At 49.2% G+C, this 14221-nt stretch overlaps 1 protein-coding gene across 3 annotated transcripts in view; it reads right to left on the bottom strand.

Moving 5' to 3' along the window:
* GALM (galactose mutarotase) overlaps positions 1-14221 on the bottom strand; it is a 155597-nt gene that overhangs the window by 80304 nt on the left and 61072 nt on the right. For all 3 annotated transcript variants that reach the window (XM_077486464.1, XM_077486465.1, XM_077486466.1), the window contains one exon: positions 2298-2452. In XM_077486464.1, the coding sequence (XP_077342590.1) occupies positions 2298-2452 (155 nt within the window). The remainder of the gene's footprint in view (positions 1-2297; positions 2453-14221) is intronic.

The following is a 14221-nucleotide window of genomic DNA, read 5'->3' as shown; positions in this document are numbered from 1 at the left end:
AGCAGCTACAAATACTGCAGCTGCTGGCTTTTAATAATCGGACACTTACCTGCCCCAGGGTCCAGCGATGCGGGGGAACGAAGCCCCCCCTCGCTCCCCGCTCCGCTCGCGGCGCCGTCATGCATACTGTGGGCACCCGGCTGTGGCTTCACAGCCGGGCACCCACTGCGCATGCGCGAGCGGCGCAGGGCGCCGTGATACGCCGTACAGTCACCTGGGACACATGACAGGTCCCAGGTGAATGTGCAGCGCGAGGGGAAGTGATGTCACCAGCCCGGGCAATGAAGAAGGCAGATTACGAGGGACCCCCTAGCAACCGGTATTTAGAGGTGAGTAAAAAATTTTTTTTGCCAATTATTTTTTTTTTATTTTTTTTACGAATTTTAAGTAGTTTTAATTTTTTGGTGGCAACACCACTTTAATCTAATGCCGCGTACACACGATCAAACAATCGGGTGGAAAAGTCCGGCAAACTCAAGTCCGCCGGACAATCCCCCCGTGTGTAGCCTCCGGCGTACTTTTTTGACCCGAAAGTACGGCGGACTTAGAAAGTAGTTTTGCACTCCAATCTTCCCGCCAGACTTGTATTTCGGCGGACAATCCGGCCGTGCGTATGCCAGTCCGCCGTACTTTTGAATTGAGCATACTTTTTCCGCCCGGATAAAAGTCCGCTCATTTCGAGCGGGTCTCCAGGTAGGCGGCGCCCGCGAAGGAGACGTCGCTGACCCCGCCACTTGGTATGGACTTAAAAGGGAACCCAACACCGAAAAAAATCGGTGTGGGGGTCCCCCCAGGTCTACATCAGACCCTTGTCCGAGCACGCTACCCGGCCGGCCAGGAAAGGGGGGGACGAGCGAGCAACCCCCCCCCGAGCCGTACCAGGCCGCTTGCCCTCAACATGGGGGGTGCCTTGGGGAAGGGGGCGCCGCGCACCACCCCAAAGCACCTTGTCCCCATGTTGATGAGGATAAGGGCCTCTTCCTGACAACCCTGGCCGTTGGTTGTCGGGGTCTGCGGGCGGGGGGCTTATCGGAATCCATTTAATAAGGGGGCCCCCGGATACCAGCCCCCCCACCCTATGTGAATGAGTATGGGGTACAATGTACCCCTACCCATTCACCTGTGAAAAAAAAAAAAGTACAAAAAAAACACAACACAGGGTAAAAATAATTTATTGCACAGCTCCGGGGGTCTTCCGTCTTCGGGGGTCTTCTCGCCGGACTCCTCCCAGAGGATGCTGGGACTGTGACATCATAATAGGCGGGGACATCATCCGGCGATGTCCCTATATAAGTCGCCGCACATCGCGTCGGAGCCATTGTGAGCGGAGGGGAGCGACGAGTCAACATCTGAAGAGAAGAAGAACAGAAGGCGGCGACGACAGCGGCGACAGAAGACCGGGCCACCGGCTGTAAAAGAGCTATAAGAAGGCGCCGTGGCCCGGCAGAAGAACCGAAGAGGGGGACAAGACCCCCGAAGTCGGAAGAAGAGGGGGCGGCGAGGAAGAAAGCCGGGCTCCTCCGCTAGTAAAAGAGCTAGCAGAAGATAGTGGAGGAGTCCGGGGAGAAGACCCCTTTTTGTTTTTTTTGTACTTTTTTTCACAGGTGAATGGGTAGGGGTACATTGTACCCCATACTCATTCACATAGGGTGGGGGGGGCGGTATCCGGGGGCCCCCTTATTAAATGAAGGCTCACGGATTCCGATAAGCCCCCCGCCCACAGACCCCGACAACCAACGGCCAGGGTTGTCAGGAAGAGGCCCTTGTCCTCATCAACATGGGGACAAGGTGCTTTGGGGTGGGGGGGCCTGGTACGGCTCAGGAGGGGGAGCCGTTCGCTCATCCCCCCTTTCCTGGCCAGCCGGGTAGCGTGCTCGGACAAGGGTCTGATGTGGACCTGGGGGGGGGACCCCCACGCCGATTTTTTTCGGCTTTGGGGTTCCCCTTTAAGTCCATACCAGGTGGCGGGGCCAGCGACGTCACCTTCGCAGGCCCCGCCTACCTGGAGACGCGCTCGAAATTAGCGGACTTTCCTCCGCGTGTGTGGGCGAGTCCGTTCATTTCAAAAGTACGGTGGATAGTACGGCGGACTTAGTACGCCGTATTAGTCCGCTGAAAAAGTGCCATGTGTGGTCAAGTAGCCCGTTCGGAAAGTCGGACGGACAGTCCGACGGGAAGTCCGCCAGACTAAGTCCGTCGGATAGTCGGCTACGTGTGTACGCGGCAAAAAATGGTACTGAACTGAATACATGATTATTACAGTGTACTTGTATCTTCTAAAGAAACCCCTTATTTACCTTGTCAAAGCCCTTAAGTCCTCCATGGATGCTATTCGGCCCATTGTTGATCGGAAGAAGGTAATCCTTACCATCCACAGTGAAGCTCCCTTTGTCAATCCTGTTTGCAACGCGACCAATCACTGCTCCAAAATAGGGATGTTTGTCTATGTAGCCTGCAAAAATAAAATAAAATATTTTCAACAAATGTGCTGTGATTAGAACTGCACACACGATCATTTACAGCTGAGATCAGACTCTGGCACAGGTTTGTCTCCCTACATATTCTGTGTCTCTTCGGTGGATTAGTTCTGAGTGAGCCCTAGGAGGTTCAATATTGTGAAATTAAAAGTTATGCACTTGTGTGCCAAAAATACAAATGCACATTAGGAATGGCTTCTCTGGGAGAATCAGTGCTAAAAAAAAAAAAAAAAAAACCCTGGGGGTGCTTGTAAATCTACATGCGCATGGGAGTCATCACATCGATGGAACATGTCGGCTCCCTCAGCTCTGATTGGGAGGTGGTGCGGGTGCTTCGTTCTAAGCGAAGTATTTCATAATGAGCGAGTATGTGGTGCATGTTTCATAATGAGTGAGTATGCAGTGCATATTAACTCATTATGCCTTTGCCTTACAGGTTTTTTTTTTCCAGGGCATACAACCACTTTAATGCATAGAATGGCAACCTTATGCCTTTAGAACCATTTTAATGCCACTGTCTCTCAAGATAATGGCGTGAAAGTTCTGTCAGAAAAAAACCCTTTCCAAAAAAAAATATTTAGAGAAAAGCCAAACAGGAAGTCCACAACTGCTTAAGTAAGGGCAGAAGGGGATCCTTAAGCCTTGTACACACTACTAGTTTTTTGTTCAGCCCAGCAGGTTGAACAAAAAAAAAAAAAAATGGACAGCTCGGGTTTGGGCGGCTGTACTAATAATCCGATGTTAGTACAGCGATCTCCGCTTCAGTGCTATTGTGTTCTGACAGAAAGATGGATTACCCCCAAACCACCCCCCAGAGTATTCAGTCTGTCTTTGATGAATCTCCATTGCTTTCAAATTGGTCTTTGGTAAGGGTTGCCATCTGTCCGGGTTTGACCCAGACAGTCTGGATTTCTGACACATGTGCCCGGGTTTTAACCCGCCTGAAACCCGGACACATATAGCAACAGTTCAACTGCCCTGTGACCAGTTGCCTTGGTGCAACATTTAGAGCGGCGCATCCCAATTCCCGTGCCCATCAATATTACACTGTCACATACTGCCTGTGTGAGCGCTGGGCAGGGGGTGCCCTGTGATTGGCTGAATGGGTTGTATACGGGCGGTGGACATGAGGTGCGGGGTGGTGTGGGGTAGTGTCGGGGCGGAGCTGGAATGTGGGTGATCGTGACTACCCAGGGTCCCGCCTCCCTGCCTAGCGTGCGCTGTGTGTGTCCTGAGGTCTCTCTGTCATCTGTCCTTCCACGCCCCTCTGTGTAAGCCACCCCCTCTATCAGCCTGCCCCTCTCTGTCAGCTCGCCCCCCTCTGTAAGCCCCACCCTCCCGTCAGCCTCAGCCCACGCCCTCTCTGTCAGCCACCCCCCCCATCAGCCCACCCCCCCTCTCTGTCAGCCCCCCCTCTTTCTCCTGCCTCCTCCCCCCATTCTCTCACCCCCTTACCTCCTCGTCTTACCCTCTCTTACGTACCCCTTACTCACCTCCCTCCCCCCAGCTCTTTTCCCCCCTCAGGGGGCAGGGGCCCCATGGTTCCTTACAGTGGACTTGTGATTGTGTGTATCAGTTCACATGTGTCTTGATTCCTGTGTCTTGCCGACACACTGGGCACAGGGCCCCCATACAGTGGAAAGAAGGAAGGAAATTAGCACTATAGTAGAGTAGCTTCGCTCCTTCCCCAAACTCCGGCTCACACACTTTTTGGCTCAAAATGGCTCTCGGTGAGGCACTCTATTGGGGGTCTTTAGGGGCAGGGGACACTGATGGGGGTGGGGAATTCCCTGATCTAATAGAGATCTCTAAGGGGAGCACTGTTATAAAAGGACTTTGAGCTAATGTAGAAGGGGGGTGCTGACTGCTGGTGACATATTATATCAGCAGTCAGCACCCCCCTTAGAGACCCCCTATTAGATCAGCACCCAGCCGCCGCAGTTATACTGTGGCAGGTTGGCTCCCCTGGGCGAGCCATTGTAGCTGCACATCAGCTCTTTAAGACGCTGCAGGAGGCGTGCGCATGCCCGCAGCGTGTCCCCGAAGCTGATGACCGCTGGTCACCTGTGATCACTTGTGACAGAGCGAGAATCAGGATCTGTGTATGTAAACACACAAATCCCGGTTCTGTCAGGGGAGAGGAGACAGACTGTGTATTCATACTAGTACGAACACCACCAGTCCCATCCCACCCCCCCCCCCCCCCCAGGTAGAACACACCTAGCAAGCACAGTTAACCTCTTGATCGCTCCCTAGTTTTAACCCCTTCCCTGCCAGAGACATATATACAGTAATCAGTGCATTTCTATAGCATAAATAAAAACTAAAAACGCCTCGAAAAAACTATGCAAAAATAAATTAAACTGCAGTGCAATGTGAAACATGTGAAGAAAGAATTGTGAATGATGGTGGAAGATGCAAAGGATAATCAAAGAATTTATACAATCCAAGCCATACACATATAAAAAATGTACGAATAGAGGTGTAAATACATTCCAAAATGTGTTGTGCTAACATCCAACATATCCAACGCAAAAGCACATTTTGGAATGGATTGGAGGTTTACACCACTATTTATACAGTATTATATGTGTATGTATTGCACAGTATGTGTTTAAATAAGATTGGCGTGTAATAATACTTGGATTACCCTTGGGGATTTCCACCATCATTCACAATTCTTTTTTCACCTAAGAATATAATTAATTATAGGGGGAGGTTGTGCTGCATTTTTTCAAATTTTTTTGGGGTCTCTAAGAGGAGCACTGATATAAGGAAACTCGGATCTAATGGGGGGTCCCCTAAATTGTGGAGGGGTTAACACTGACCCCTATATTATGAAGGGAGGTGACACTGACCCGTGTCATGGGGGTAACACTGACCAATAAAGCGTACCGCATTATTGCTCTCTTTAGTGCACCCAAAGGTGTCCCAGGTCTTTACAATCCTATAGTGCAGGGGTCATCAACCCCCAGGCCGCGGCCCGCTGCCGGGCCGTAGCCTGTTTGCAGCTGGGCCGTGAAGGCTGCACTGTCTGATGAGCGGTGGCAGAGCGATGACATCATCTCTCACTGCCCACCCGCATCACTGCTGTTCAGTGCTCACAGAGGGGCCACTATACTGAGGTGAGCGGGCAGAGATGAGATCATCTCTAACCGCCCATCTGCATCGCCGCTCTTCCACGCTCACGGCGGGGCTGCTATAATGCTGGAGGTGAGGCGGGGAGCAGAGAGATGAGATCATCTCTCACTGCCTGCCCACTTCACTGTTCCTCTGCTGACACAGCGCGGCAGAACACAGATACACTGCTGGAGGTGAGGCAGGGGAGCAGAGAGATGAGATCATCTCTCACTATCAGCACCCCCCCCTTACCTCTGTTTTCCCTTACTACCCACTACTCCAGGCTTGCATCTGAACCAATGTGCACACCTGTGCTGCCACCACTGCAGTGATGACCTTCATGTGGTGGCAGGTGACAATCCATATCTGGTGGCAGGCGACATGGCAAAAGAGGCGATTCAGTTCGCATTGTGCGCTATACAAGTATTTCATTCATTCATGACAAGCTACATCTGATGGCAGGTGAAGTGGCAAGTGACAATCCAAAAATGTGGCAGGTGACGTGGCAAGGGACAAAATGCATTGGGTGGCAGACGTGGCAAGTGACAAGCTGCATATGAATGCAGGCAACATGGCAAGTGGCAATCTGCATCTGGTGGTAGGTGACGTGGCAAGGGACAAATTGCATCTGGGGACAAGTGATGTGGCAATAAACAAGCTACATCTGGTGGCAGGTTACGTGGCAAGGGACAAAAAAGCATCTGGTGGCAGGCGACGTGGCAAGGGACAAAATGCATCTGGTAACAAGCGACGTGGCAAGTGACAAGCTGCAATCTGAAGACAGGCGACGTGGAAAGTGACAATCTGCATCTGGTGACAGGCGATGTGGCAAGTGACACTCTGGCACATTCTGCGTTATGGTGAGTTGAACTATTTCATTATATATTACAATGTAATAATAGAAATAATGCGCTTCAATGATGGTGCCGGGATGATTGAAGTACCAACACCAGCCATTGCCCTGATAAATTGCCCACAAAAATCCGCATACACCCCGGTCCTTGGCACAATTTTCTTCAACAACACCGGTCCCCGGTGCCAAAAAGGTTGGGGACCACTGCTATAGTGTATACTACAAAAAAATTGCCATGCACCTCTAAAGTGTGCGGGTTTGGCATGAAGAAATGGTGGCAACCCTATCTCAACCTCCACTCAACCTAACTGCTTCTGCCAGTTTCCTTCTCTTATGCTCAGCCAGTTTCAAGATCGCTCTTTTCTGCAACCTGCTCTGACCACCAGCCTGACCGATTCTGTTCCTGCTTAACGATTCTTTACAATGTTGGGTTCTGCCTGGGTGTTCAGCTACCACTGTTCAGGTAAACCCTGCCTTTTTGCTATTTCCACCACAGTCCAGGACACATTTAAAAGAAAACAACATTACACAAGCCAAAGCATGCAGTTATGCCAGATGAAAAGGTTATTATTCTATAACTAGTGAAAGGCTGCCTATGGATAGGAAAGAATTATTGAGCTATATAAAAATAACTCAGTGCAACAATTGCCCTGTGTTTTAAAGCTGATGTTGGGTTGTTTTAGAAAAATATCATTACAGAGGTTTAGGGTCCAGGAAATGTTTGCGTGATTCATTATTCTCTTTGCTAATTTATGCCTAAGAGAGAGAAAACACTAAATCTATGGTCAGCCCTTGCTGTATACTCCTGCAATTTAATAGCCATTGCCTTTGATCTTCTTTACTAGCAGAGAAGAACTAGAAGACTTTAGAACCACTGCAAGTTATTTTTCCAGCTAGTAACTTATCATTTTTCTCTGTGTCAGCAATTCTGTTGCTCTAACATATTCTCTGTGAAAGATTTCATCACAGCATGCAAGCAACTTCCTGTGAGGTGCCAGCACACTGTGCAAATGCAGGTGTCGACACTTGTAAATCCTGGCAAATGATATCTGTTTCATATCAGGATGACTTTTTAGAGCTAAATTTCAGTCAGATAATATACACTACTGTGCAAAAGTTTTAGGTGGGTGTGAAAAATGCTGTAAATTAAGAATGCTTTCAGAAATAGAAGTGTTAAAAGTTGACTTTTTTAAATTACCTAAATGGAAAGTAAACGTACAGAAGATAAATCCAAATCAAATCAATATTTGGTGTGACCACCCTTCAGAACAGCATCATTTTTTCAATTCTTCTAGGTACACTTGCACACGGTTTTTGAAGGAACTCATTAAGTAGATCGTTCCAAACATTTTCCTGCTGAAGAAGCTCATCAGCCCTTGTAAACGCGGTCGGAGAATCCGTCGGAATGTGTGCTATCGGACCGTGTTGTCGGATAATACGACTGTGTGTGGTATGCATCGGACTGATTCCGTCGGAATATCCGTCGGACCCAATTTTCCAACTTGTTGGAAATATTTTCAGACAAACTGGTCCGATGGGACATACTCCGATCATGTGTAGAGAATTCCGATCGGACAAAGTGCCACGCATGCTCAGATCAAATTCCTACACCAAAGCTATTGGCTACTAGCCTGAACTTAGTCCCGTCGTAACGAAATAACGTCATCACGTTCTGAATGATCGGATTTTCCGACAACTTGGTCCGACCGTGTGTATGCAACAGTTTCGGACACAATCCGTCGGACAAAATCCAACGGATTTGGTTGGCAGAATGTCCGACCGTGTGTACAGGGGCTTAGAGAACGTAACGCGTACAAATGGGAGGTGCCGCCATTCAGGAAGTTTTTCTCCGTTTTCATCATTATTGATGATATGCATGTTTTTCACATTTATATGTTAGCATCTTATCCCAGAGTTAAGTTTTATTATTTTGCACAGAGTATTATGGTTTGCCTTTGTTTTATATGGCTACACATGCCTGACTGAGATCCCGGAAGGAGGTCTGAGCTGTCTAGGTTTCGTGTTCGAGGTATCCTGAGAGTTAATTCACCAGGCATGTGTGACTCTGTAGTGGGGTCCATATCGTGAGAACCCGGGAGGAGGTCTGTCTTCTCCAGGAACACCAGGAGGAAGAAGGGTTTCCCTGAGGCATCCTGAGAGATATTACTACAGGCGTGTGTGACTCTGTAGTTTGATCAACATTGGGAGGTGAGCAGGCATTCCAGCTAGAGGTGGTGGTCGTTGAAGTCACTGAATCTCTAGGAACTGTCAATGAAAATTGCACTATGGTGGAATTTTGTCAATATTTACACTTGATTTATGAGTTTTTGGTTGCAATACACTATATACATTTTGTTTATTCTCTGGACAGTAGATGGGTGTACCTGAGTCCAGGCCCAGATTGGCCATAGGGCAAACCGGGCACTTGCCCGGTGGGCCGCGGCCGCCAGGCTGCAAGTCCTTGCGGGGCTTGAGCTGGCGCCGTTCATCCAGCCTCTCCTCGGCCGCGCGGCTGCTTAGCCATCGGCGCCGGGAGGAGGAGCTAGATGAGACTCCTTCGGCCTCTGCGCGGCCGCCTGTACAGGTCAGCCGTTGGTGCCGGGAGGAGGAGCCAGAGCAGACACCTTGGAGCCGGTGAAAATGAGTTCAGCGCCCCCCCCCCCCCGTAAACTGCATAGAAGGAGGGCTGGGGGCGGCTGCATATAGAAGAATAATTCTCTCCATCTTCCTCCTGCAGTAGTGGAATGCCTACGAGAGGGAGAGGAGAAGCATTCAGAGACTGCAGGAGGAGGATGGAGAGAATTATTCTTCTATATGCAGCCGCCCCCACTGCTCCTCATATCCTGCTTCTCTCTGCTGCTCCCCCCTGGGCTCTCCACCGCACCCATACTCTCTGCCATCCCGTGCTCTCCACCTCCCCCATGTTCTCCAAGGCACCCATACTCTCTTCCATCCCCCCATATTCTCCACCTCCCCCCATGCTCTCGGCCACCCCCCCATGCTCTCTGCCACCCCCCCATGCTCTCTGCCACCCCCCCATGCTCTCTGCCACCCCCCCATGCTCTCTGCCACCCCCCCATGCTCTCCGCCACCCCCCATGCTCACTGCCACCCCCCATGCTCACTGCCACCCCCCATGCTCTCCCCCCATGCTCTCCACCTCCCCCCATGCTTACTGCCACCCCCATGCTCTCCACCTCCCCCCCATGCTCTCTGCCACCCCCCATGCTTTCCCCCCATGCTCTCCGCCACCCCCCCATGCTCTCCGCCATACCCCCTTACTCTCCGCCATACCCCCTTACTCTCCACCTCCCCCCATAATCTCCACCTCCCCCCATACTCTCCGCCATCCCCCCATGCTCTCCGCCATCCCCCCATGCTCTCCGCCATCCCCCCATGCTCTCCGCCATCCCCCCATGCTCTCCACCATCCCTCCATGCTCTCCGCCATCCCTCCCATACTCTCCACCTCCCCCCATGCTCTCCACCTCCCCCCATGCTCTCTGCCATAACCCCTTACTCTCCACCTCCCCCCATGCTCTCCGCCATCCCCCCATGCTCTCCGCCATCCCCCCATGCTCTTCCCTGGTCCCACCTCACCCCCTCCCCCTCTCAGGGGATCTGTCAGGGAGGACAGTGGGGAAGGGGCCAGTTAACATGTTATGGGCTGCTCAATGCAAAATGCCCGGGCCTATTTTTTGTCCCAGTCCGGGCCTGCCTGAGTCCCACTGGTTTCCACCAGTACTGTGCTGATGGCACTGCTGGACATCTTTCAATGTTGAAGGGAAGTAAGCATGATGAGTCTTTCATTTGCTGCATTAAGATTCCTTGACCAACCACTGCATCTACAGTTCTCAAAGTTTCCAGTTTCTTTGTGCTTCTTCAAAAGAGCTTTAATAGCACTTCTTGAAACCCCAGTCTGCTTTGAAATCTTTAGAGACTTTGCTGATGCGGTATTTCTACCTTGTGCCTTGATGATGTGCTCAGTCTTGCCATGGTGTATGACATATGACATAAAACTGTTTTCCACAACCTCATCTTAGTAGCAGAGTTTGTCTGTTCCTCACCCAATTTTAAGCCTCTTATACAGCTGTTTCCTGTTTCAGTTATTGACTGTTTCAACCTGCAGTGCACATAAAAAAAGTCTACACACCCCTGTTAAAATGTCAGGTTTCTGTGATGTAAAAAATTTAGGCAAATTTTGGCAATTCAGAACTTTTTCCACTTTTATTGTGACCCATAAACTGTACAACTCAATTGAAAAATAAACTAAAATATTTTAGGGGTGGGTGGGGGGAGTAAAGATAAAAAAAACTAAAATAATGTGGTTGCATAAGTGTGCACGCCCTCTTATAACTGGGATGTAGCTGCTTTCAGAATTAAGCAGCAATTACATTCAAACTCATAGGAGTCAGTACACACCTGCCATCATTTAAAGTGCCTCTGATTAAACCAAAATAAACTTCAGCTGCTCTAGTGGGTCTTTCCTGACATTTTCTTAGTCACATCCTACAGCAAAAGCCATGGTCCCCAAAGAGCTTTCAACACATTAGAGGGATCTCATTGTTAAAGCGGAGCTCCACTTTAAAAAAAATAAATATTAAAAGTCAGCAGCTACAAATACTGCAGTTGCTGACTTTAAATAAATGAACCCTTACCAGTCCGGGGTGCCCGCAATGTCGGCAGCAGACGACGAGCAATCGCTCGTCTCTCGGTTGCCCCCGCAGCCATCCTTGGTCAGGGAATCAGGAAGTGAAGGGTTGCGGTTTCACTGCCCGGTTCACTACTATTTAGTAGGGCATCTGCGGCTAGCTATTCCTGGAAGTGGGTGCAGATACCTGGATTAAACAGGTATCTGCACCCCTCCCCCCCCCCCCGAAAGGTGGCAATTGTGGCACCGGTGGGGGGGGAATCCGATGAGCGGAAGTTTCACTTTAGAGTGGAACTTCACTTTAAAAAGGCATCAGTCAGGCAGTGTCATCTTAAGAGCATTATAGGACCCGGGCAATACAGTGCACTGAGGCCCCGTCTACACAATCACGCACGAGAATAAAAATGCAAATTATCAATAAGGCTATATTTATTGGTACTTCCAACAAAATCAGTGTTTAAACAAGGAGCTGGCAAAGGTAATAATAATAAAAAAAATCAGTACCCTAGGACCTGTGAAATATAAAAAAGAAAAAGAAAAAAAAAAAAAACAGTGCCTTAGGACCAGAATAACCATACAAATTATAATCTGAGCACAATCTACTTTAGACCTACTAACAACTATAAATTTATATAGGGCATGTTTGATACAGATTGATTGATCTAAAACTGTAAAAAAAAAAAAAAAAAAAGAAGAACAGTACAGTCGGATTGCAAAAATTTATTGAGCATCCCATCAATGTAATAAACCAATAGTGGGGATTGGGATGGAGAAGGAGGCTGCTGTGACCAGGAGGCTGTTTGCGGGAAAAAAGCCTGGAGGCTGGATTACTAGACAGAAGAACAGAAATGTCAAGTATCAGGGTTTTTTCTTTGTAACTTACCCACTCTTGCCACTGCCACACTATTTGCCCAGTAAAACAACTCCTTTATTTCTTGATTCAAATACCATTTCCTGTGGCAGAGGCAGGCAAAATATCTGACCGTGGCGGCAATGGAAGTTGTTGCAGGCGGTAGGCTGGCTGCTCTGCTCTCCTCAGAGTGACTGACTCCATCCCAGGGGAGCAGGAAGCTTGAGTACGCAGCCGCCTCCACCGTGGACTACAACTCCCATAAGCAACAGCAGCGGCCGTCTCACGCAAAGTCACCTGACAGACTGACAGCCAGTCAATAGTGAGTCGTGATTCAGCGGGCGGAAACTCAGACAGCCGCGGCGCCAGCCGGCGGCCATAGTTTTGGTTATACAAACAGATAGTACAGTACTTGGGGGGGCACATGGGGAGCAAACATTAAAATTAAAACATTAAAAAAAGGAACGATGATAGTCGTAAAACGTGAAACCACCGTACTTGTGTGCCAAATCCACCACCTTATGAAGGTATAGGTCCAACTCTTCCCTCCTACCCGGACTGACCGAACAGATAATGTCTCTGAAAATTTTACAAATTCTGGCACACTGAGTTTGGGACTAAGCCTGGGATCCTTGGTCTTGAGCACCACCGACACTTCTCCACAAGCAAAAGACTTGTTCTTTGTAGCATCTTGGGCCGCTATTAGTAGCGAGGCTAAGTTGACATCCTTCCCTTCTAAAATATCCTTTTTGATATTAGCAGGAATGAAATTGGCAGGGGACACAGAAGGCAATACTGCCAACGGTGACGGAGCTGCCGAAGGTAAAGATAGGACATTACCTGTAGCCGGGCTTGGAAGAGCCGGAGCTGGGGGCGCAGCAGACACCCCAGCGCTGGCTGTCACTGCTGCACTGACTGAGCGGGCTTCAATTACCTCCATCCTATCCTGCAACTGCAGCATGGAGGCAGAGAGTGTATTTAAAGTGGGGTGCCCCTAGAAAAATAAAAAAAAAAAATTAAAAGTCAGCAGCTATAAATACTGCATCTGCTGACTTTTAATAATCGGACACTTACCTGTCCCAGGGTCTAGCGATGCGGGGGGACGAAGCACCCCCTCGTTCCCCGCTCCGCTCGCGGCGCCATCATTCGTACTGTGGGCACCCGGCTGTGGCTTTACAGCCGGGCACCCACTGCGCATGCAGATTTTTAGTCACTTTTTTATTTTTTGGTGGGAACACCACTTTAATACCGCATGTATCTGCGTCAAAGAGTTGTGCACCGAAGCATGTTCCGCGCTGGTAGATGACAGCGGTTGAGAAGGAGATGGAAACAACCTGAAGAGTTCCGCTTTCCTAGCCGTAGCAGGGAAAGGAATACCCTTCCGACGAAGCTCCGTTACCAGCCTAGGTACAGTCCAACTTCTAAATGATCGTGAGCTGTCTTGCTCTGAACCCCTACGAGGGGTAGGTGGGATGAACCCGAATTTGTCACTCTCTGACACATGAGACATAACGATATCTAAGAAGAAATGAACTGAGAGAAATAAGAAGGAAACAGTACCACCAAGAACACCCCTACATGCCTCGCTAAATACACACGTGTGTGAAATAGTGACAGACCAACAGCGCGTGAAATGAAATAAGTGACCAACCATCTTAAGGTGTATGGAATGAGTAAGCCAAAGAAAACCTGCAGCGCAAATACAGGCAATTAAACAACGAACACTCAGGGCTACGATACCCACAGACTGTGGTGGGCAGATATGAATGAAATGAGTGATAGTGCGACGTATGATGCGTGATGTACAGACGAGAAGATTGTGGTCCAATCAATCACTTAAAAACATAAGCTCAGCCTGTACGGATCTAGACATGACAGACCCTGAAATGTACCTAAAACTGCCTAACACCCGTGATGAAGAGCATACACACGCACCTTGCTGATGTAACCAAACGCTGAAAAATCCTGACCTTAAATAATATCACAAGTAACTGTAATTAACCCACCGGACGTAACAATCATGAACAGAAAAGAATGTGAATAAATTAAAAACCAGACGAACAGTGCCGTACTCCCATGATGGAGTTCAAGAACACGCAACAGCATGGCTACAGCAAACCTGTGATAGTCAGCGAGGCACAGCAACCGAATGGTGACTGACCACCCCCCCCCAAAGAACAGCCCGTGGCCTGATAGGCCAGAACAGAAATGAACCCTTATGAAAATGAAAATGACAGAAAACATGGCAACAAATGACCGACTGTGTGACATA

This window comes from Lithobates pipiens, unplaced genomic scaffold (genome assembly GCF_037356315.1).
Source record: "Lithobates pipiens isolate NorthernLeopardFrog02 unplaced genomic scaffold, aLitPip1_a1.2 Scaffold_18, whole genome shotgun sequence".
NCBI lineage: Eukaryota > Metazoa > Chordata > Amphibia > Anura > Ranidae > Lithobates > Lithobates pipiens.
Note: the sequence above shows the minus strand (reverse complement) of the source record. Positions and strands in the feature narration are given on the sequence as shown.